This window comes from Lytechinus variegatus, chromosome 10 (assembly GCF_018143015.1).
Source record: "Lytechinus variegatus isolate NC3 chromosome 10, Lvar_3.0, whole genome shotgun sequence".
Taxonomy (NCBI): Eukaryota; Metazoa; Echinodermata; class Echinoidea; order Temnopleuroida; family Toxopneustidae; genus Lytechinus; species Lytechinus variegatus.
The window spans coordinates 16,245,179-16,270,826 of record NC_054749.1 but is presented as its reverse complement, the minus strand read 5'-3'; the positions used below and the strand labels follow the sequence as shown (position 1 = coordinate 16,270,826).

Genomic DNA, 25,648 nt, shown 5'->3' with positions numbered 1-25,648 from the left:
ATGGTATCACAAATTTAAGATACACCTGTAGAATACTAGACTATATGCTTGGTTGGAGTCAGTCTTGAAATTTCATGTGAAGTGGTTTACTATTTGCTGGTACGAGATTTGTGATAGGCAATACATACACATCCATTGAAATGGAGTAGGTTCTTTGCAGCTCAGCAAATTGAATTATATCATCAAAGGTGATAACTGACATTCTTTTGCTCGAATTGATCCCATTGAAGTTATTATTAATGTTATCATTATTTATTTGACCAATATGAAAAGTACAAATACATTACATCAGAAAAACAATTACAATTATTCAAACAAAGAATACAGGAGCAAGTGGGTCAGGGGCACAAAAATGAAATTCATACTGAGTTGTTGCTCAGAGGCATGTGCCCCCACCTTACATGCCACTCCCCTGATAGTAGTCAACTTGAAGATAAACAGCTTTGGATTGCTAATATTTTAACATGTTGGCTTCTGATTTCGCAAATTCCGGTGAAATAAATAATATTGATATTACAAATGATTTATGTAGTGCAATTACAGTGCGTCCCCCCAAAAAAATAGCTGCCAAAAATATAACACTTTTGGGAAAAACACTTACACAATATGGAAGCCAATTAAGTCAACTTTCAAATGACACCCAAAAATTGGAAAACTATTTATGCTTGAGCGAGCACTGCCCACTGAAACAAAGGGTATGAAAATTAGGGTGGGCTGGAATTGGGCTTCCAATTTATGTCAGTTTTTGAGAGGCAAATCCTTTGGAACTTGCAAAGTTAAGGGCGTTGTGATAAATTAATGATTAACCGTGACCAGTTTTGGTTGTTTAAGCAGATTTCATAAATTATTAAATTGAACTTTGATGCATGAGTGAACACAAATTATACTTTTGGGGCAGCATTTCAACTTTATCGTTTGGATCTCTTTTTGGGCAGCATTTCAATGTTATCATGTGGATCTCAGCAATGTGTTCATGGGAGTTGGGAGATTAGGGGGTAAGATAGGGCTTAAGTGGGAGAAGTAGGTTGGTAGAATAAGGGTCAACAGAACATTATGCCCCCTCCTTATTTCCAACCCACACCTCCTGTTGAGAGACCGATGGCTATTGTCATGTACGCATGAAGTCCAGAGCAGAATGTTGATTTAATGATTAATTCTGAATTGGAGCATCAACTGTGTCCTATCATTTAATCAAAAAATTATCAGTAAATCAACTCATTCAATGTGCAATGTGACCAATCAAATATTCAGTTTTTGTCAATCAATTAATTCATTAATCATCATAATCAGTAAATTTCTTGGTAATCATTTCAATTTAGTAACTCGTGAAATTTGCCTAAGAAACCAAAACTTATCTCACTCATTAATTTAGCTTAACACCCTTATCTTTGCAAGTTCCAAAGGACTAACCACTCAAAAAACTGTAAGGCTAATTACTGCCCAGCCTAGCTGAGCTTAGTCTCTCGGGAGGAGAGAAGGGGGGTAGAGATGGAGAGAGGGGCTGCTAAATGTTCTGTTGAACCCCTCAACGTATACTTCTCCTACTCAAGTCCTATATTACCCCCTATTTTCCTGATTGTCATGAACACATTGCTGAGATCCACATGATAAAGTCAAAATGTTGCACTAAAATTGCAATTCATGATCACTCATGCATTGAATTTTAATTTAATAACACATGAAATTTTCACAAACAACAAACTGATCGCAACTGATCATTAATTCACCAAAGAACCCTCAACTTTGCTAGTACCAAACAAAAAACCTGAAAGAAATTGGAAGGCTAATTCCAGCCCACCCTAATTTTCATACCCTTTGTTTCAGTGGGCAGTGCTCTCTCAAGCATGAATAGTTTTCCAACTTTTTGGTATCATTTGAAAGTTGACTTTATTGGCTTTCCATATATATAAGTCTTTTCCCCCCAGAGCTACCAAGTCTCACGCATTATGCGTGAGACTCAAGCATTTTGGTCTCTTGTTCATCCCCTCAAATCTCTGTCTCACGCAACTATCACAGCCTATCCCCATATACATTGTACACAATATCTGTGATCTCACTCGTATTCACAGAAAATCTCACGCATAGCTGGTCTTTGAACTTGGCATCTCTGCCCCCCCCCACCCAATTATATATTTTTTATTTAACAGCCATTTCAAAAGTGTATTGTTTTTATGCGAAGCACTGTAGATGCTGAAAGTGCTTTTGAGCAAGCAAGAGAAGGAAATAGGACCTTACAGGTTCAAACTTTAACAGTGAATACATGAATGGCCTGTCAAAATGTAAGGTTATCCAGGTGTGTCTTCCGGTTGCCCCTGATGGTGGTCACTTACGTGTGGGTTTTCAAACTCTTTGGGAGAAAATTCTGCAGGGTTGGCTCCACATTAGCAATGCCCATTCCCCCATGATTTCTTTGAAAACCGGTACTTGTCATAGATTAGAAGTTGAGCATCATAGCTAGGATTTGTGTTGGTTGGTGTTGATGAATCAAAGGTTTATTATAGATAGGCATTGTACATGCTGGGACTTCTCATTTCCATTGTCAACAAGTTAAAGGGTCCTGCAAAATAGTTAGTTGCACATTGGAGTTGAGAATATCCAATATTTCAAGGAATGGAACTGAGTTTTCTTATCATGGATGGGTATCTATAGCAATAAATTACTTGAACTAGTGGAGCCCAGTGGATTAGTCTCCGGACTCTGAAACAAAGGGTCGTGGGTTCAAATCCCAACCATGGCGTAATTTCCTTCAGCAAGAAATTGATCCACAATGTGCTGCACTCAACCCAGGTTAGGTAAATGGGTACCTGGCAGGAATTTATTCCTTGAAACGCAGCGCGCATAACAGCTGCACTGCTAAAGCCAGGGTAATTATGCTGCATATACTGTAGAGCGCTTAGAGACTTCTGACAAAGTAAGTATTAAGCGCTATATAAGTATAATTATTATTATTGAAGTGCTATATTTGCTCTGAACATCAAATGTTTCTTTCCCTTTTAGCTTTGAATAGTCATTAACAGTCAACTTTTTATGTTATGGACCGTGAACATAGCTATTCCAGGTAAACAGTATTGGAACTTGTCATCCAAGGATGTCGGACTTTGCTTGTAATATCATGTTCCCGGAGTGTACTCATCATGGCCCAACCATCCGACCATGCTACAAAGATTGTGTGAATGTGACACTGAATTGTAAAGACGTGTATGAATCTTTTGGCGAACTCTGGCCTGTGGATTGTGAAGACTTCTCAGATGCAGAGCGAATCCCTACTGGATACTGCCGTGGAACATCAACAGGTAAATATTGCGGTATTCGTCTACTGCCAACTCGTCCACTCATCACATGGTCCACTTTCATTTAATCTAATGACGTATCGACCATCAACAATTCGTCTATAAACCATTTGGTTCAATAATCATTTGGTTCAATCATCATTTGTCTAATCACCATTTCGTCTATGACCATTTCATCTCATAACCAGTTCTAATATCCATTTCATTTTTGTTCATTTTGCACAATTAACACTTAGTCCAATTTGACCAAATGGTATGCGGACTAAATGGCTATTGGACCAACTGGTTATTAGACAAAAATGGTGAGTGGACGAATTTGCAATTAGACAATGTGGATAGTTAACGAACTGATAGTTGTCCAAATAATAGACAAGCTGGCAATTGGACGAATCAGAAATAAACTTGAATATAGCTACAGTTGAGGCCAGAAGTTTAAATACACCCAGGAAATTCAAAGAAAAGCTGACATCTGTCAAACGTCATATAATTTACTGTATCTTATAAAATATTTGTGCTATCATGACAAATTTGATATCAAATTAATGAGTATGTCATGCCCCTTCATCACATTGCTTTGTCACCAGGAGCTGAAAAATATTTAGGTGAAAATTTTTCCCCAAAAATCTTCATATTTTAGACAAATTAAAAATAAAATCTTGACAAAAACATTTCATATTTGTGCTAGTTACTTCTCAAAACTTACATTTCAGATTACACACTTTTGTTCAGTGGTGACATATCATGATAGAAAATGTAATATCAATCATAGATTTGACATTTATATATTTTTTTGAAACAATGTTTGAAAATATAAAAACTAACATGGCATTAATATTACTTTTTTTCTTCAAAGAAAATTCCACCTGAAATGTACTTTGATCTCGACGGTATTCCATTCATGTGGAAGAGCTCAATATGCTCTTTCATTTGATACCAAAACCTTCATGGTAGTATTTATATTTCTGAAGATATAGTAAATTTAATGATGTTTGGCAAGTGAACAAATTTCACTGAATTCCATGGGTGTATGTAAACTTTCGGCCTCAACTGTATATAACAACATAACTTGAGTTGAGGAAAATAGTAGAACTGCTTGGACTAAGACTTGTTTTACTCTATTTTGGTGCTCTACTAATGCAAACACTGCCCCAATTTCAACACCATAATTTCAAAAGAATACTTGAAATTATCTAATGCATTACCAAGCCCACATCTTAAGGGGCCATCTCAGTACAAAGTCACACATGGGACAGAAAACCTCTGACATTGAAAGCCTGTGGGTCTAAGATTTCTGAGTATTTAGTCATTCATAACTTACAAATTGTTTGATAAAACTCCCAACTGCACTGAACAGTAACAACGCATATAAGGATGCATATAGTGTCAGGCTCAAGAGCCTTCATTGTCTAGTCTCTCCTAGGTGATCCCTTCTCTGTTTTGGAGATTCCTAGAATGACATACAACACATCCAAGCCCGGAGAGATTGAATGTTATGAAAAGAAAGAAGAGAGATTTGAGAAGCAGACTCTTATTCACTTTAGATGAGAGACCAGATTGATGAGTTAATAAGGTAGCACAAGAAAATCAGTGTGGATCGTCAGCTGCATACAACTCTAGATACTCCAGGTGTTCAGTAAGACACTCCCTGACCCTGTGTATGAAGTCCTCATGGAGATGACCAAGAGAAGGGAAAGATCCAACAAAGTGTTCTACTGTCTCGTCATAAGAGTCACAAAGAGGGCAAGTACAGGTGGGAGACTTTCCTAAAGTGTAGAGAAGACACTAGATAGATATGTGGATGAAAGTAATTGGGCTCTAACAATTAGAGCCTATCGGATGACGACAGGGGAATGTGTGTTCTTCGGATAAAGGAGATTGGTGGAGGATTGGAAGTGATCTATCCAGAACTTGAGAGATGACTTTGCGCTGATGCCTTGTGTTTCAAGATGATTGACAGCAAGATATATCTTGTACTTAACCAATTTCTTAAAGGTGGAGTAAGGGAGTGGTTTTGCGATAATACTGTGGAGATCGGGAAGGTCATACTTAACGTATCCTGGATGGTTGGAGTCCCTGCTCCGAGAGCGGCCAGGAATGTCCGATATTCAAAGCAATTGTGATCCAGATTAGAGTGTTTACCAAAAATGACCAATCTGTCAAGATCTATCTTGATGGAGAGAGGCAAAATGTTGTTGAGAAGATACACTATCTCGTCTGCAGCTGTTATTGAAACTCCAGATATCCTCTTGAATAGGTAAGATTCAGCTTTGTCAAGTTTCTGTGGGTTTGGTGAATTTGGTAATTGAACCACCATGCAGCATCCTTGGGGAGTCTGCCAAAGGTGTGCGACCAGCATAGGGGTGAGACCACCAGTATATACCCTAGAGCCAGACAGGGAGTAGGAAGTACGTGGCCAGTTCCGATTATGCTGTCAGTCGGATTGTACCGTGAACCAGGTTTTGAGATTCCAAGATGTTAGTGACTGTTTTTTTTTTCTTCAACGGTGTTGACTGTCCAGGAAGATATTGCAAGGTGTTTGGTGTTGTTGATGACAATCACTGCACTTTAAGAAGGGTTGATTTTGTAGTGCCAGAACTTTGCATAGCAGAATGCGACATCAAGCATCAACTGAAGCTCGTCTGAAGAGTTAGCTATAAGTACGACATCGTCGGCAAGAACAACAAAGCCAGACAAAAGGCTGTCTATTGAGCATCCAAGGTTCTTCTCTCGCAGCTCCTTGATCAATCCGTCAACAATTGCAGTGTACAGTAAAGGAGACAGGACCCCAATATGACAGTTGCCTTGGGTGATGGGGACTGAGTTACTCTCCCCCCCCCCTCAAAAAAGCCATGCTTTGATCCCATGGTATATGGATTCCAACATGTCCTGAATGCAGGAGTATAGCTGGGATGACTTAAGCTTATCACAAAGCCCTCTACATGTATGCCACACTATGTCGAAAGTCTTCTCTACATCCAATAGAGCAAGGTATGTAGGGGGTCGCAGTGTTCAGTTCGATGATTAACTGAAGTGAGATAGATGTGAGGGGGCATGAAAAACCCTTTCTGAAACCAAAGTGGAGCTCATCAGGGGTGTCGCTGATTTAAAGCTGACATACCAGGTGTGGTTGGAGGCAGAGTTCAAGGAGTTTGCATAAGACAGATGTCAGGGTAATGCCTTTGTAGTTCCTTTGGTCATGTTGGTCAGATTTTTGGACAGTGAGCATGATGTAAGTGTGTGTTGTACAGGGCAAGTAGAAAACGACGAGCTGTGTCACCTACATGTAAATGTTTAAGATGTTCAGGAGAAACATTGTCGGCACCAGCAGCCTTGCCAATCCTGAGGTGCTTGAAAGCCTCATCCATGTAATGTGACGTAATTTGGATATCGGACTCTAAAACAGGAGCAGGAGATTCATCATGGGGCAGGATATCTACCGGAGATTGTCCTTGCACGAAGCCTGTGTGGGAAGCGTTGAAACCATCAGATGAAAGGGCAGTAAAATAGAGTTGCCAGCCATGTGTTGGCATATGTTGGCATGCTGAGTTGAATTTGTGTGGAAACTTTGGGCATGGATCTATAAAACATATGGACATTCATCTGTTCCCAAACATTTTTTCAAGCGACATTTGCTCTGATGGAAAGTCTGCATGCTAAGCCAAATTTAAAAACTAACCCCCAAAAGTAAATAAACCCTAAACCTAGCCCTTGAATTATTCTGAACCACAAAACTCTTTATTACAATCCTAACCCTATGCCTTCTGAGATATTAAGACCATAGCAAATGTCTCAGGGGCATATGTCGTGTCACCCATTCATAAGTATTAAAGTCAATGAATTCACGAACATGTGACTGTCATTTTACTGTAAAAAAAAATTCTCTTTATATTTGTCTACTTTGATCCATTTATGGTCACTATGAATTAGGTAATGGGTTGAAATAACTAGTCAGTGATTCGACATGATATTGCACAAACTGTGTGGAATATAACAAGATCATTTAGGACGAGGAAAAGTTAATGTCCAGTTTTCTACTATAATTGGTCATCTTAATAGTTTTATTGGGAAAATGTATTCATACTTACAGATACAGAGTAAAGTGTGATTGAACTGTCAATCATTTATAATCCCATTTTTTCTCCCGTATATTCCATATTTACATGGCACATAGAGTATAAAGGTTTTGTATTACTCAATGTTATTGAGGTCATCGTGTGTGTGCAGAAGTTTAAGGATGGAATGATTTTACATTTTACAAATTATTTTACATCACAAAATCATCTGCTTCTCAGTTTTGCTATGTCCAAATCTGAAGTATGTTGATTTTTTCCAATTTCTATATCTGAAGTATGTTGATTGAAAGGCATATCCTTAATCAGGACAATAGCCAACATAAAACCAAGACTAGGAAAATGTTCTTTTTGCAGTTGCTATTGTCTAAACACCCGTCGGTGTACATGTATGTTCTCATTTAGATTTTTTTACTTTATGTCTTCAGTTGAGGTACTTTATTGTCCATGTTCTTAGTAAGATGCAAATACTCAGATGATAGTGACTATAATTTCATCAGAGGAAGGTTTGCTTTAATCTTCCATCACCACATTGAAGGTCTGTACTTTGTGTCAGCCTTTGGGGCCTGTTTTGGCATTGTCAGTCTGTCTTGTGGGTATCGTTTTAGTGGGATGTATCTCATCTTAGCAGAGTTTAATATTCATAAGATGATGAATGTGTATATAATCATATAGAGAAAGAGAGCGAGAGGGGAGAGAATGAGAATGAATTTCAAAAAAATAATACAATTTATGTTTTCATCGGCAGATCTGTTTCAAACTGATATCTGTGGTACAAGACCAGGATTTGGAAAGGAGCAGGAGTTTGCAGAGATAGTAGGTGGGGTCAATGCATTCTCTGGCGAAATTCCATGGATAGTCTATTTGGAAAGTGACGATAATTTATTCTGTGGAGGTACTTTGATTACCTCTAAATGGGTAGTGACTGCATCCCACTGTGTGTAAGTAATGAACTAGAGATTTATTTGCTTATTTAGGAGCTAAACAATATCAATATATTATGATGCTAATATCTTTGCTAATGTCTGACCCAAATGATGCTAATATCTGACCCAAATTTTTGGTCACGAATGTCATTTAATAAATCATAGACCATATACTTGTTGAATAAAGAATTTTTCTCTATCTTCATCGCCTTTGATAATTTGTGTTGATCCCCCAGATGAAAAACATCTTACTTGCCAGGTTGTTCTATGAAATAGGAATACCCCCATTGGGGATAAATAAAACTGTCATATTAACCTGCTTGGTCATATTTTTGTGAACACTTTTCTGGAGTGTTGTAAATGAGATTGAAGAATGCCCCCTGGTAATTTATTAGTGACTTGTTACTATTTCTTGGCTTTACAGGTTTGCCGGTATCAAATGTACATTGGGTTAGCTTTAAAGTTATGGCATACGGACGTAACACCTCTGTCCATAATGGCACAAAATATAAAATCTTTGCTGTAATGTACACATGTACAGAATATCATTTGATTTGAAAGAGATAGAATTTGTCCATTTTGGTGTTGTCTTTTTTTTAATTCAATTCATTTTTCAAATTAACTGCATACAAATAGGCAGGAGTGCTATGGTACGAGATTTTGCATGAGGTGAAAGAAAGATGCTGTATTCAATGAAGCATTAGCCAAGTTGAATAGAGCATCTCCTTCTTTCACCGAATGAGAAATCTCGCACCATTTCACGAATAAGGATATTTGCTATTTGTGTTGTACAACGCCTTGGAATGTAGCAAAAATATGAACAAAACAAGAATTTTTCCTTGCAGGAATCTATGAAAAGGGAGCAAAAATACTGAAGCAAAAAGCAAAATTTCACGAGCGCACATGACCCTGGGCAGCATTGCGCATTTAGTCAGCAGGCTATACGCGTATTGCACCTTCATTTTTACTGAGTGCAATGAATAAAATGGTATTGTGACGACCTCCTAAAGCCATGCAACGGTACATTTTGGATGGTACGTCGTGTGTGCAACAATACGAATGTTTGACATTCAGCCTCCCATTTGCTCACATACAACAAGCTAAGTAGGCATTGTACAATTACAAATGACCTTTTGGCCCTTTGGTCCTTTAAAGTTCGTCGGTAATGTCAATGGTGACGTTGTTTTTGTCACAATAAGTACATATAGTTCAAGGATGTTGCAGACCTTCTAATACACATAGAGCAAAAATATCAAAACTTATCAATATTAAAGGATATCATTACGAAACTTTGTGTTTAAAAATGGATCTCATCTGACACCCAAATTTCAAATTCCAAGCTACTTTCACTCACCATCAGCTCACAAATGAAACATTAAACATTTACGCCCATGAATAGGTATCTATTTATGCATTTTGATGTTCAGCAATATATATCATATATATATATATATATATATATATATTATGGGAGCCTTAAATAAGCATATACTCAACAATTTGATGATAAAAGTAAACACTTTACTAACAAGAATATATATACATATATATATATATATATATATGATATAGCTGAACATCAAAATGCCTAAACAGATACCTCGGCCGTGATCTGGCAAAACTACGTATCTCCTTTTTTGCCATTGCGAGATATTCGAGCTTGAATATTTTACATTGCTTCTTTTGCTTTTCTTGGAAAAGTGGAAAATGGTATATCGATTTTTTTTGTTTTCCTTTGATCTGCGGAACTTATATAAGCTATTGGCACCAAAAACTAGTTGATTTACTCATTTAATCTTCTAATTTTCCACTTTTTTTAAAACATACGCACTTTTGCCTGATAAAATTGATGACACACTCCGAGCTTTTTATCAGGCAAAACTGTATGTTCTAACTTATCAGGCAAAACTACGTATGTCACAAGGTACGCGGCCGCGTGGCAAATGTTTATCAGGCAAACTACGTATGTCACAAGGTACGCGGCCGCGTGGCAAATGTTTATCAGGCCTACGTATGTCCTCCGCATGGCAAAGTTAGAGATACGTAGTTGTGCCTGATAAAACTTTGCCATGCGGAGGACATACATAGTTTTGCCTGATAAACATTTGCCACGTACGCGGCCGCGTACCTTGTGACATATAGTTTTGCCTGATAAGTTAGAACATACGTAGTTTTGCCTGATAAAAAGCTCGGAGTGTGTCATTGATTTTATCATCCAAGAGTGCGTATGTTGTAAAAAAAGCGACCGGTAAAATGCAGAATTTGGGAGATACGTAGTTTTGCCTGATAAATCACCTTCTTCTTTTGCGGCTATCATTACAAAAATTTCCCGTTTGATTCTCGACCTCACTTCGGACTGCAAACTGCGGTTTCATACCCCGATTTGTGTTTGGAATATCTCAAACAACTTTTCCAACCCCGATAAACCCATCTTGGCCAGGTAATCCCCTTGTCTCGATTTCACCACCACGGGCCAGCTAAATGAGCGTTGAGCCAAGGACGAAATGATAAACAACAGCTGTGCTATTACGTAAGACTTGTCTGCCTGTAGAAGGATCTTCGGAATGAAATTATTGTATTCGATATTTATCACGTTTTCAAAGGCATATTACATTCAGACATCCAATACTAGTCCATTTTCAATTTCGAACGAAGAAAATCGACCTTGAAATAAGGAAAGTAAGCGAATAAAAATTGCGGTATGCTTAGCATGCAAGGACCGCGATGCATGCATAGTTTCTGTCCGTCCAGCAAGAAAATGGGTTCACTCGCGCAATGATACAGTCTTAACGTTCGAAAAATAGAAGTAATGGCATACCAACATACAAAGTATAATAATCATGCTGCTGATATGCACAAAAATATGAAATCATTATTTTTTTTCCCCAAAGTCTTATTCATAATTTAAATACAAACTATGCCTGTAACTATTTTTTTAATCGCAAACGTATTATCTATGTAAAGGCCTACACCTCAACTTTGAGAAAAGGACATTTATAGGCCTCACTACAGATATGATTGGCAAATGCATGTTCTTTAGAGGTGTAGAAAGGGGATGGATGAAGAACAATAAGTCTAGAAAGAAAATAATTAGACAGCCTGAGAGAAAGAAGGAAAGAAAGAAAGGAAAGAAGGAAGAAAGAAAGAAAGGAAGGAAGGAAGAGAGAGAGAGAACGAAAAAAAGAAAGAAAGAAAGGAAGGAAGGAAAAGAGAGAGAAAGAAAGAAAGAAGGAAGGAAAGAAAGAAAGAAAGAAAGAAAGAAAGGAAGGAAGAAAAAACTTTCTATCAACGCGTGTATACATGGAACTCCATGCGTTCGCCAGAACTACACACATTGCAATCCATCGTGTGTGGCCCCCTGCTGTGACCGTAGATGCTGGGGTGAATTATCTTCGGACCGAGGTCAAGAAACAGGTGTTTCTATACTTAAATTTCATGCTTGAGGGCAATAGGATTTGTATTACTGGGAGAAGAGATTTGATGATAAAGAAAAATGGGGTATACAGCTCTCAAACGCGAGATTTTCGTCATGACTGTTCTGGGAAAACTACGTAAGTAGACTTACATAGTTTTGCCTTTTAATTCTCGTCAAAGCTTGAAAAACTACTTTTGTAAGTCGACTTACGTAGTTCTGCCTTTTAAATTTAGTGATTTTTTAGAGAATTTTACAAAAACTGGGTTTCGAATCTCCCCATGACGAAAATCTTGCTTTTAAGAGCAGTATACCCCAGTTTCCCTTATCAAATCTCTTCTCCCAGTACTACAAACCCTATTGCCCTCAAGCATGAAATTTAAGTATAGAAACACCTGTTTCTTGACCTCAGTCCGAAGATAATACACCCCAGCATCAACGGTCACAGCAGGGGGCCACACACGATGGATTGCAATGTATGTAGTTCTGGTGAGTGCATGGAGTTCCATGTATACAGGCGTTGATAGAAACTTTTTCTTCCTTTCTTTCTTTCTCTCTCTCTTTCTTCCTTCCTTCCTTCCTTCCTTCCTTCCTTTCTTTCTTTCGTTAAGACTGTATCATTGCGTGAGTGAACGGCATGCATTACGCGAATCCTGTGTTTAAAAAATACCCCACCAGCTTATAACACAGGAACTCCATTGCCTTGCGTGTTATGCCAATGGGATCTCAGGTGGGGTATTTGAAACCCCAATTTCAGATTTTGGGAGAGCTCTCGTTTAAACTGGGGTGGGGTTCATCTGATTCCTTGTGTGTTAGTCAATGGGATCTCAAGTGGGGTATTGACACCCCAATTTCAGTTTTTTTGGAAAGTTGCATTTCTCGCGTTTAAACTTGGGTGGGGTCGATTTAGTGACTGCTGCTGCTGGGAAGAGCCGATAACACGGATGCCTGCCACCACAACAGGCTGATGATCAGCATAGAGTGGGATTGCAGCTGTCCTTGTTACGTAATAGTATATAAACAAACTCTTCAGAGCTTCCTGGCTGACATTAATCTTGAAAGAATGAATTTGTATTCTATTTGTTTTAGGACATTAGCTTATCTAAAAACGATTCGGAATTTAGATGAAGATCGACATGAAATTTTGAACGATGCAAAATGACCCACAATTGCTGAAATAACAATAAGTTTTAAAAACTCACCCTCTCTCTCTCTCTTGCTCTCTCTCTCTCTCTGCCAGGCCTTATGAAGGTCACTTCTCCTTGGGGGAAGGTGGATTATCTGGGAGAGTGCGTGGTTGTTTACTTAAGGATAAATCGGGGATGGGGGGGGGCGAGTGAAAGTAGCTTGGAATTTGAAATTTGGGTGTCAGATGAGATCCATTTTTAAACACAAATTTTCGTAATGTGCATCCCATATTTTCTTGCTGGACGGACAGAAACTATATGGGATGCATCGCATTCCTTGCATGCTAAGCATACCGTAATTTTTATTCCGTTTACTTTCCTTATTTCGAGGTCGATTTTCTTCGTTCGCAATTGAAAATGGACTAGTATTGGATGTCTGAATGTAATATGCCTTTGAAAACGTGATTAATATCGAATACAATAATTTCATTCCGAAGATCCTTCTACAGGCAGACAAGTCTTACGTAATAATAGCACAGCTGTTGTTTATCATTTCGTCCTTGGCTCAGCGCTCGTTTGGCTGGCATGTCGTGGTGAAATTGAGACAAGGGGATTACCTGCATGGCCAAGATGGGTTTATTGGGGTTGGAAATGTTTGAGAGTTTCCAAACGAAAAACGGGGTATCCGACCGCATTTTGCAGTCCGAAGTGCGGTCGACAATCAAACAGGAAATTTTCGTAATGCAAAATAATTGGGGTTAGAATTTGAAATTTTAACAGATGAAAGAGCGTATTCAATATTATAAGAAACACTAAAAAACTGAAAAACGCCAAAAAATGACTTACGTAGTTTTGCCAGATCACGGCCGACCTATTCATGAGCATTATTGTTTAATGTTTCATTTGTGAACTGATGAGCTTAATTACTTTCATGTGTTTGCATACTGTGACTTAAGATTGGAAGAAATTATGTAACTTGTGAACACTTTACTAACATGAATGTCAGTATGTGGGACTGGAGTGAAATTTCATGGTATCTTTGGAAGAGCTTTAAACGGTGAAGAAATAAAATATCATCATTGGTGTTAACATATTTTGTCAATATCATACAAATAATTAAAATACACAAAAATCAGGTTAAAAAATTATTTGTCCGGGGTCAGATTCAAGGTAAAGGTCAAGGGTCATTACCATATAAATCACTTAAGACATTATTTGATGCATGTTTTGGATTCCTCTCTGAATTTCCTATTAAATGGTATCAGTTTTGTGAAAATTGGTCAACACGTAACGACACAATGGCCATTGAAAGTTGAAGGTCACGCCCATTTTTGTCAAAACAAGGAGAAAAGGGCGGGCCGTAGCGCGAGAACCGACAGACCGATTTGACTAATTTGTTTTGTTTTGTGCGTGGGCCATGGTGAATTTTATGTGTATCAATTTACAACGAATTCTGAGACGGTCGGGTGCAACCACTGGGTGAATTCAGATGGAATGACCCCGTACCTAGATTTATATTTAAATATTTTAGAGTTTGTAGTTTTTTTGTGAGGTTTTTCAAAGTAATTTTCAGGGATGTATGTATGATGATCTTTGTTAAGTTTTACATTCACATCATTTTCTTGAATTTTTTCCAATAACGTTAAATTGCACATTTGAAATTTTGTCTCTTTAGTGATGATGGTAAAAGAGTAGATGCTGTTGTCCTTGGAGCTCTTAACAGCGAAAGCCCTTCTGAGTATCAGCAAAGAATTGAACCCAGTGGAATATTTCTTCATCCTGACTACAATTTTGGTATCGAGTTCAATGCGGACATAGCACTCATCGAGCTGTCCACACCAGTCAATTTCACCGATTTCATCAGACCTGCATGTCTTGCAAATTCATCCAAAGAAAGCTCCCTCTACAGCCCTTGCTTGATTGCTGGATGGGGGAATGACGGAAATGGTATAAATATATTAAGGCTTTATTCTGAAGTTTCTTGTTGGGATATACCACAACAACAAAACAAACAAAAATACAAATCAGTGAGATAGCATTGGAATACCATTCGGAAGTCCCATTGAAGATAACTGTTTATAATACCATTGAAAATACCATACACCATTGGCTATCATTCATCCACCAATCAAAAGTGTCATTCAACCTAATTTGCATTTCTTCAGACAAGTGGTAGTTTCCATTTGCATTTCAATGGTAAATAAATGGTGCATCAGTGGTACATTAATGGTTCTCTAATGGTATAAATATAGACCAGTTCATTGTTACTTCATGGACAATTTTGCTCAAACACAATTCACCATTCACCATTGATTTCCCATTCAAACATCATACACAGCCTAATTTTTGTCTCACCTGCGAAGCAGAGTGAGACTATAGGCGCCACTTTTCCGACGGCGGCGGCGTCAACATCAAATCTTAACCGGAGGTTAAGTTTTTGAAATGATGTCATAACTTAAAAAGTATATGGACCTAGTTAATAAAACTTGGCCATAAGGTTAATCAAGTATTACTGAACATCCTGTTAGAGTTTCATCTCACATGACCAAGGTCAAAGGTCATTTAGGGTCAATGAACTTAGACCATGTTGGAGGAATCAACATCGAAATCTTAACCTGAGGTTAAGTTTTTGAAATGTCATCATAACTTAGAAAATATATGGACCTAGTTCATGAAACTTGGACATGAGGTTAATCAATTATCACTGAACATCCTGCATGAGTTTCACGTCACATGACCATGGTCAAAGGTCATTTAGGGTCAATGAACTTTGGCCAAATTGGGGATATCTGTTGAATTCCCATCATAACTTTGAAAGTTTATGGATCTGATTCATGAAACGTGGACATAATAGTAATCAAGCATCACTGAACATTTTGTGCAAGTTTCAGGTCTCATGATTAAGGTCAAAGGTCATTTAGGGTCAATGAACTTTGGCCGAATCGGGGGTATCTGTTGAATTACCATCATAACTTTGAAAGTTTATTGGTCTAGTTCATTGAACTTGGACAATAGAGTAATCAAGTATCACTGAACATCCTGTGCGCATTTCAGGTCACATGACCAAAGTCAAAGGTCAATGAACTTTGGCCGAATTGGGTGTATCTGTTGAATTACCATCATAACTTTGAAAGTTTATGGATCTGATTCATGAAACTTGTACATAAGAGTAATCAAGTATCACTGAATATCCTGTTCGAGTTTCAGGTCACATGATCAAGGTCAAAGGTCATGTAAGGTCAATGAACTTTGGCCATGTTGGGGCTTTCTGTTGAATAACCATCATATCTCTGTAAGTTTATTGGTCTAGTTCATAAAAAGTGGACATAAGAGTAACCATGTATCACTGAACATCTCGTGCGAGTTAGAGTAGTATTCAAAGTCAGCACTGCTGCTATATTGAACCGCGTGATGCAGGTGAGACGGCAAGGGGCATTCCACTTGTTATTGTAATTTCTTTTCCTGTTTTTGTTTCTGTTTATGGTAACTCCCATGGGAACCTAGTAGAACAGCTTTTTGCTGGTAAACGGCAAGCTGGTATGTAACCAATTACCTAGGAAACATTTTATGTCTAGGTTAATCGGCCTTAGCAGCTGACCTTATAGACGACAGATATTAGTCTCTGGCCTTTTTTATCAAACTGGAGACAATGGCAGAGTGGGGATTTGAACTCACAACCTTGCGATTATGAGTGCAATGCTCTAACCACTAGGCCACATGACCCACTAATCAATCATGTGGCGATGATTACTTCTTTGTTTTGTGAAGATTATAATTATGATAGATAAAGGATTTTGTGATGCAAGCTTTGTGAGATTTGGGAGGTCAATGTTTAGAGGTCATGCTTACTACTTTGGCCATTCATTCTGAAGTATCATGTCATCATTTGTTCTATTCTCATAGTTTCATGAAATGTCTTGATATTATTTTGATGATTCTTTTTATTTCTGTTGTAGTTGTTTAAAATGAGTCTGGATTTGCCATACCTTTAGCGTGTTCAATTTCTGTATTATGAACCCACAGGTAATTATCCAGAACACTTGCAGAAGGCAGTTGTCACTTTGTTTGAAGTTGACGAATGTAGGAGTTTTTACGGAAATTACTCTGTTAATGAGAACATGCTATGTGCAGGATATGAAAGAGGAGAGATAGATTCCTGTGATGTGAGTATTTCAATTAAATGATATTAAATAGTAGCATGTCAAGAATTCATGAATAAGATCTATGGCACCACTGTGACTGTGAGAAGTTTAAATGGCGCTGAGCAACATTAGCTAACTGCGCGTGATGCCATTCTCCAGACCGTTACAATGCAGAAATGTGGGAGATACGTATTTTTGCCTGATAAATCAACTTCTACTTTCGAAGATATTGTTCTAATAAAACTATGTAAGTAGACTTACATAGTTCTGTCTTTTCATTATCGTCAAAAATTGAAAAACTACTTTTGTAAGTCTACTTACATACCTTTGCCTTTTAAATCTTCTGATTTTTTAGACAATTTTACAAAAACTGGTTTTCGAATCTAAAAAACGATTAGATATAGAACTTGAAATTTTGCCAGATGAAATAGCACATTCAAACCTAAAAGAAACACTAGGAAACAGAAAATTAAAAAAAATGATTTGCACGGTTTTGCCAGATCATGGCCGACGAAGGGTCAATGAACGTAGTATTACTGTACGCATATCATTATATGAATGTTGTTTTTTGTGAATGATTATTTTATTGTATGTTTCAAAGTTGGCACTGCTGCTATATTCAATTGCATAATGCAGGCGAGACTGCCAGAGGAACTCCACTTGTTAACATCTTTTTATTGGACTCCTCAAATGGAAGTCTCACAGAGATCGTCCAGTAAGCGCATCTCATACTTCAGTGAACCCTGAACTTTAAACCTTGGGTTTGTTAGTTTCCCCTGAATTACCTCTGCATTTTAAAACTTAGGGAGTGCTTTTCTAAGCTCAATTAAAATCTAAATATTCATTTTGGGCGAGGTATTGTTGGTTTTGGGGTAATTAGTCGTAATTTGTCTTTATGATGGGTTACCAGTCTAGTTGATATTAGTATAATCTTTTATTCTTTACATATTCTTTGAAGGGTGACAGTGGCGGCCCGTTGGTGTGTGAAGGCGGAGACGGCAGATGGCATTTGGTTGGTGTAACCAGCTTTGGAAGGGGATGTGCAAGACAAGGTTTTCCAGGCGTTTATGCAAGGGTCTCTAAGCTATTGCCTTTCATCCTCAGCATTGTGGAAAGTATGTTCAAGATTTTGATATTTTAAGAAATGTATTGAAGACTTCACATAGTTCCCCTTGTATGAATGGGGTGGCTGCATTGAATTGTGGGTGAAGAATGTAGTGAACCTCTCACACTAATTGAAGAAGGATACTGTGAAGCTGCCTTGTGGTGAAAAGTATCCTGCACATTGTACGGAATGTAAAAAAATTATGAACTGGGCTCTTCTAAGTGTTGTGTATAAATGCTGACTGTATGATATACAAGATTTTAGTTAAAGGTCAAGTCCACCCCAGAAAAATGTTATTTGAATAGAGAAAAATCAAATTAGCATAATGCTGAAAATTTAATCAAAATCAGATGTAAAATAAGAAGTTCCACTTATTTTTCTCAAAACATTGATATGCACAACTCAATTGCATGCAAATGAGACATTTGGTGATGTCCCTCACTCACTATTTCTTTTGTTTTTTATTGTTTGAATTACACAATATTTCATTTTTTACAGATTCGACAATGAGGACAAACTTGACTGAGCCATATAGAATTAAACAATGTTAACTCTTCATGCGTTCACCTGTAAACCCCCCGTGTGTTGCATTATAGCAGTGATCCCCTCTCATTCACATTCGTGCCATGAGTCACAGATTTCTAACAATAAACCTGGCCATGATATTGTTTGTGAGGAGGGTTTTATTGATTTTCTCCTCTCCTTTTTCAATGAACTTCCTGGCTGTGATCAGGATGTATTGATTTTTTGGGATAACTCAACGATTCTGTAATTTGTAAACTGCGATAATCCGTCAAACGCTAAACTAATGTCGCACGCGCGATCGATCGATCGGTACACATGTACGGTATACAAAAATGCAAAGCTATACATTGTAGCTAGGTACGCACCAGGGCATGCAATTGTTCGAAAAACAATGGGACAGGGGACGTCTATGGGAAATGCGTGGTTGTGCAAATATGCGAACGAAACACGCCTACGGATGTGCAATAATGCGAACATAACGCATGAAGAGTTAATTCCACATGTTCAGGGCGGAATTAATTGTTGTTTCACTTGACAATGAGGAGAAAATTAGAATACTTTATATTTCACATAATAAAATACAAAACAAATAGTGAGTGGATGACGTCATTAGTCTCCTCATTTGCATACCGACCAGGATGTGTATATAACTGTTTTGTGAAATTAAGCAAAATTTTGAAATATCATAACTTTCTTATTATACATCCGATTTTGATTAAATTTTCAGTGTTATGTTTGTTGGCTTTTTTCCTTTTTATTCAAGACAACTTTTTGTTGGGGTGGACTTGTCCTTTAATGAATTGTCTGACTTGTTATGCCTGTCAGAATCATGTCCAAAATGGATGAAGGTAATTCACTTGGTGATTTGATAATATTCTGTCAATAACTGGGATATATCCATTTGATTTGCTAGGTCATTACGATTAACTTCCATGCCAAATAAAGGTACACAATTTTTCCTGCGCATGCTGCATCTCCCTGCGCACGCGCTCTCCCAAGATCATCGCGCAATTCGCTGTATTCAATATTTTTTAATTCAGACTGGAAATATACATGGAATGAACTGCAATAGTCAAATAATTAAGAATTCTTGATCATAGATAAATGTACTTCCTGAATTAATATAAAGTAGTTCTTGAATAAATATAAAACACACATCTTGATCTTGACAATCGTCTTACATGAGATAAAGAATAAAGCTAATGATTTTGTATATTTTGATTTGTCAATTGTTTTATGTAATTGGCTACATTTTTTCTCTTTCATTTTTTTCTCTCTTTATTGCAGGTAATACAGATACTGCTCCCTCATCCACAGGTATCGTAGTGGTTCAGCATTTCCCATATTTTCAAATTAACTATAAAAAAAACAGGAATTGAAAACTATTGTTGCACGATACCAATATTGCACAATACCAGCAAGAAATTCTTCAGCCAAGCCAGCTTAGCCTTAGGGAAAAAAACATGAATGAGTTTACAACTGATGTTTTGAAAGTCCATTTTTGATGCACGTGTACACGGCATGTTTTTCGGTCGTGTACACGTGTACACGTGTACACGTTGTAAACACTGTGAGAGCGAGTTCTGTTTTTATGTCGACACGGACCCGCATCAACATGTCATAAAAAGGGGTCTATATAGCCTAAGTCACGGTTTTAAAGCTTACCGGTACCTGAGAAGTTTGAAGTATCAATCCACAAAAATTGGTGCAAATTAAAAGTTTACTCGGCTTAGCAGCGCATTAAATTAATAAAGAATGCAAAAGAAAATCAGTGCAGGGCCCTAGCTAGCGCCGACGCTCGTTGGATGCGCATTTTGTATACTGTACCGTACATGCATGCACAGATCGCTGCAGAATAAGTGTAACTGAAGTTATCGATTGATTTTCATTATTATGTTGCCAATTTGAAGAGCGTTTGTTTGTAGGCTTGTAGCACATGTGTGCGAGCGTATAACACGTAAGTTGTAGCGATGATCGCTATCGCAATTGGTGATTCTCAAATTGACTCTGAGTGTGATTGAGCAATGCTTTCGAGCTTTCGAGACCGGAGCAGACCCATTTCGTGGTACAAAACGTGAGTCTCCAGAAAGAATGTGGATTAAATTGGCGATTTTGGAAGTGAACTCACTCTGGATTAATTGAAATATATTGACATATTAGTAATTAAAACATGTGCAGTGTCTGAGAACTAAGATTTAATGTGAGGCTGTGAGCTTGTTCACTGACTCTGTAGCCCCATGCAAGCTTTATGCAGATGCTACCGTGTACACGGTGATGGAATTAAGTACACGTGCACTGACTTGACCGTGCGTGTACACGTGTACCCGAAACGGGCCTACAACGTACACACATTAAAAAAAACACCTTAAACTTTCATTTATTTAAGAATACCTTCCATAACACTTGCAAATTCTCTATTTTGCACAATACTTTGACTTTGATCCCTTTCCTATTTCCTATTCTAGGATGAACATGATACTTATTTCCCTTGTTTTTATCTCTTTCTTCCTTTTTAATTTGTGATGTTGCTGTTTTTTATCTGGACCTGTTTTTTTCTTTTGTTTCTCTCTCTCTCTGTCTCTCTTTGTTATCAAAAACCTGTAATGTTCTTCTATAAAATTGATCATATTTACCCCACCTTACTTTTAATTACCTGTGGTTAAAATCACTATTTATTTCCAGAGGGGCTTACCAATACAAGCTTTGCTTTATAAATAAGTCCCTCATTTTCAATTTGACCTGTAATTTTCAAATATTTCTTTATAAAAAAATCTGTATGAAACTCTGACTTCACCAATCACTTTTGTGTAATATCATTGTAACAGAAGTATCTATTATGACGTTAATTCTGTGTTGTATATTATGTATGTATGTATGTGTTTGTTGTTGTGTTTATTATCTGAAAATCAAATTGAAATTTATTGAATCAAATTGAAGTGTATGCTCCATTCATTTTTTACCATAGGTCTTCCTAGTACAACTCCTATGGATACATCAAGTAAGTACCAAGACAACTGCTCATAAATAAAATCTGTGTTTTCTTAATTTTTTAGACTACTAGAATGTATTTGTGGAGGTCTCATGGTATAGTGGTTCAGTCACTCGACTCTTAAACCAATGGTCAAGGGTTCAAAAAACATCCGGCGCTAATGTCCTTTGGCAAGGCACTTATCCACGTTTATCACTTTCCACCCAGGTGTTAAATGGGTACCCAATTGATGTCAAAGTCAATACGATTAAATTGGCATGTGTGCACAAATAAATAGTTACCTGGCCAGGATACTCCCCAGGGAGTGGAGATGGGCACTTTATGTGTGACACAGTGATGCTTCCTATGACTGGAGTAATAATGATTCCAATGTAAAGCACTAAGAAACCAACGTTATGAAGCGCTATATAAAAAATGTAACTACTATTTTTTTAAAGTGCTATCTAAATTGTTATACCCTGCATAATGTGAGTATGTATAAAAGTGATGACATAATTCTTATCAAAAATTATCATTGCAAAGGATTGAAATTATGTTAATGAATGTAGGTCATTTTTTTTTAGTTATCAGTAACAGAAAATAATTCAGGGTTTTTTTTACTTGCCAGTAACACAGAATAATAATTACTACATCAAGAGGTTGCTAAGTGATAAAGTCAATGACCTATTACTTGGAAATGAGATCCTTAAAGAGATTTGAATAATCTACTACCCTTATTCAATTTAGAAAATCATTAAGATATAACTGTAACTTTTAGTGATGGTTTACACTGAGAGGTTTGCAAGAACAGTATATAAATTTATGAATTAAATTTATAAGCTTTTGGTAACACAAAATCATAAAATAGCCTTAAAAATGGACATACATTTCTTTGTTACGCGTTATTGTCTTTTTAGGTGTTATTGTATATCGTTTCGTTCGAGCATTCTGTTCATTCATGCTATTTTACTCCAATTAGTGCTTGTTGATAAGCTTAAGGATGTCCATTATATGGCTATTTTACAATTTTTAAATTCTTATATCACAGAATTTTCATTTGAATTTTATAAATGAAAAAAAATCCAAGATAATAGAAAAGACATTCAGCAGGTATTCTGGTAAATCAAATGTCTCAAACATGAGTGAGTTTCTCTGGTAAGGAATGATTTGTGACGTAATGGAGAGTTAAAAAAAAATCATGTAAACATGAGAGGAATACTGTTTATCACTTTGTGTAAAATGAACAAGCCCTGAAAATCGGAATTCTTTAATCATAATTAGTCTTAACCCTATCCAGGCCGGGGGGAGGGGGGGGGCTTGGAGACTCCCCCTTAATGATTCGTGAAATATTTTTGCCATGCTGCTCACTGACTTCTTACTTTCAAGTCTTGAGCAACTTTTGAGACCAGTTTTTTGCGTCACCCAGTTACGCGATCACAAAATTATACAACAGGTCATTTTCAAACAAAAGTGGACATGGGGGTGAAAATTAAAACTTGCTAGAAATCGTTAGGCTTCAATGTTTTTTGAAACTAGACTTCTTAGAGTATATTTTTCCATTTCATGTACATGAAATTATTAATTATGTCTTGAGATACAGTGAATTTTATGCAAGGGAAATTAAATGTTACAAAATGTTAATTTTTGCATTAAAATTCACATATTGCCTATCACAATATAAAATTTGTATTAGAAGCGCATTTGTTGGCAAGATACAAGCTGTGTATTGTATCTAACTCCTAAATAGCAAAAAAAAATTCTGTGAAGTGTTTTTCTGAAAAAAATTGGGTTTCGAAGTTTTCAAAACTGGTTGTCGTGTCACTCACGTTTTAAATGCAAAAAGTTTTCTAGAGCTGTGTATTCTGAAAATTAATTTATCCCAGTACTGGAGCAAATACAGTTTATGTGTACCTTATTTTATATAAAGTAACTTGGTCCAATATGTTAACTCTTAACATGCCATGCACACTACTAACCCAATGCCACAGTGCTAATCCAAAGCTAATCCCCTGTGCCAGCTACAAACCCCCCTGTGCCACATTCATTTTGGGATCGCGAGTCGTATTCACTCCTTTCAATAGTCATAATTTCAATTGCTTGTAACTCTCTAACGATTAGTTTATCCACAAAATATTATGTAGTAAAGTTGTAGGAAATTTCATACCCCTTATGGTGTCCTCATTATATGGATTGGTTGTTATCTTTACTGCTAAAATATGAGTTGTATCAAGTTATTCCATTTTGTGGAGTGTTTCGTATGGATCAAAAAACCTAGGTCTCTTCCTTCTCAGAGGCGGAGCCTTATCTTGTAAAAAATGTAGAAATACTCGAAAAAGTCGAATGTAAACCGCGTGAGTAAGTTAATCTGTCAGAAAGCAGAGTTCGCACTGCACACAATAGTGCTAATTACGGCATGCATGCGATGCGCAATACAATGCAAAACGGCGTAACAATGATTGTAATTCCGAATGTGCGCAGTCATGCACGAAGCAGGGCGAGGGTAGGAAACAATGCAAGCACAAAGCAATCAATAGTAGGCGTGCGAGCACGAGTGTGGCATGTTATAGTAGGATACGTAGCGTGCACGAAGCACTCAATGAGTTAAGGTAAAGCTAAAATTAACTGTTCAAGTTGTGTCGTGTCACTCACAATGTCGTGTCACTCACGAAATGTTGTGTCACTCACGGTATTATATTGTGTATTAAAAAGGACATCCAGTAATTTTTGAAGCGTTTTACCAGGGATACAGTCAAAATGTTGTTCCTGACATCATTTAGGCCTATTTCAGGCTAATAATTTCCTCCATCATCTTCCTAATTTTACTCCTTTTTATGGAAATATTGAATTTGACATTGAGTTCATCTATTTTCTCTCCTCTCCGTGGTTGCCTTGGTTTAAAAAATCCTGACAATTTTCCATTGGTGTGAAGACTTGGATCCTAATTCATATTTTGGTGAATTTACTGTGATTATCAAGAATATAACAACATACATGTAATCAATCAACACAAAATTATGAATGTGTCAAGAGAAAAACCACTATACTTTTATAGCAATGGACATATTTACAGTGCATAAAGGGTTGGTGATGGTGATGGTTCAAGTCATACCTAGGTATTACTCGAACATTCTCTGGACATCTCCATTTACAGAAATGAGCAGAAAGTTCACCTTTCTTTTGAGCAATATTATTTCTTTGTTATACTCATAGCTAGAAAAGTCAGGGTTCTTTTTTTTTAAATTTGCAGAAATTTTAGTGGTAAAGTAGTGTACATGAGATATAAGAGATCACCATGAACGCCAAACATTTTTTCAAATTCGGAAAAGAAAAAAATTTTCTTTTCCTTCTGATTGATTAAATCAACCTTTTCATTTGCCATAAAGCTTGTATTCCAGGACATGAAATAAACAAATTTGCAAGAAAACATAAACATTTCAGGTGAGAATGTACTGAGATATGATAGAACATTTTGGATATTGCTTGAAGCAGCTACATGCCAAGTTCAAAATCAATATTTGTTCGGCCACCATTCATACCGCTAGTGATTAACTACATGTAGGGTCTGAACAGCAAACTACCGTAAGCGGGCTGATGTGTGTTCAGAGCAGATTTGCATACACATATTCATTACAACAAAATGATGCATGTTCATGTAGGTCCCAACAAGTCCCAACCGAGACCGCATTTTGATTTGAGCAACTTTGGATGGGTTGCCATGTACCAGTAGATCAATTTTTTTTTGGGGGGGGTACCCTGATAAGAACTGAGCTGGACCTCGAGGGGAAAAAGCTATTGAGGTATAAAGGGAGCCTAGTTGGGATGCTGAATTGGATTTTAGTGTGACATCCAAGGGCTTAGAAAAGGAAAGGCTAATGACTTGTAGTTTTTTATGTAATAGTAGCAGACTGCAAGAATCAGGTACTGACTGCGTCTTTCACCTTGTGGCTTTCCCTGGATTCCTGTGGTATGGTATATGATCAAATAATCAGTAATGAAAAGGCGCTTACAAGATTCCAGCTAAAAGCATAGCTCTGAATTGCGGTACAGTGCCTACATGTACTGACTTGGGAGGGTCCACATACA

The 25,648-nt window shown here is 37.2% G+C and overlaps 2 protein-coding genes across 2 annotated transcripts in view; both read left to right on the top strand.

The window, feature by feature from the left end:
* Positions 1 to 21,621, top strand: part of LOC121422636 — a 176,514-nt gene extending 154,893 nt beyond the window's left edge. Inside the window, exons 76-82 of the mRNA XM_041617797.1 lie at positions 3,050 to 3,293; positions 8,109 to 8,301; positions 14,501 to 14,772; positions 16,849 to 16,988; positions 17,926 to 18,082; positions 19,885 to 19,914; positions 21,563 to 21,621. Coding sequence (XP_041473731.1) covers positions 3,050 to 3,293; positions 8,109 to 8,301; positions 14,501 to 14,772; positions 16,849 to 16,988; positions 17,926 to 18,082; positions 19,885 to 19,914; positions 21,563 to 21,621 — 1,095 coding nt within the window. The remainder of the gene's footprint in view (positions 1 to 3,049; positions 3,294 to 8,108; positions 8,302 to 14,500; positions 14,773 to 16,848; positions 16,989 to 17,925; positions 18,083 to 19,884; positions 19,915 to 21,562) is intronic.
* A 1,082-nt stretch (positions 21,622 to 22,703) lies between these two features.
* LOC121422634 overlaps positions 22,704 to 25,648 on the top strand; it is a 78,514-nt gene continuing 75,569 nt past the window's right edge. The window contains exon 1 of the mRNA XM_041617796.1: positions 22,704 to 22,707. Within this exon, the coding sequence (XP_041473730.1) occupies positions 22,704 to 22,707 (4 nt within the window). The remainder of the gene's footprint in view (positions 22,708 to 25,648) is intronic.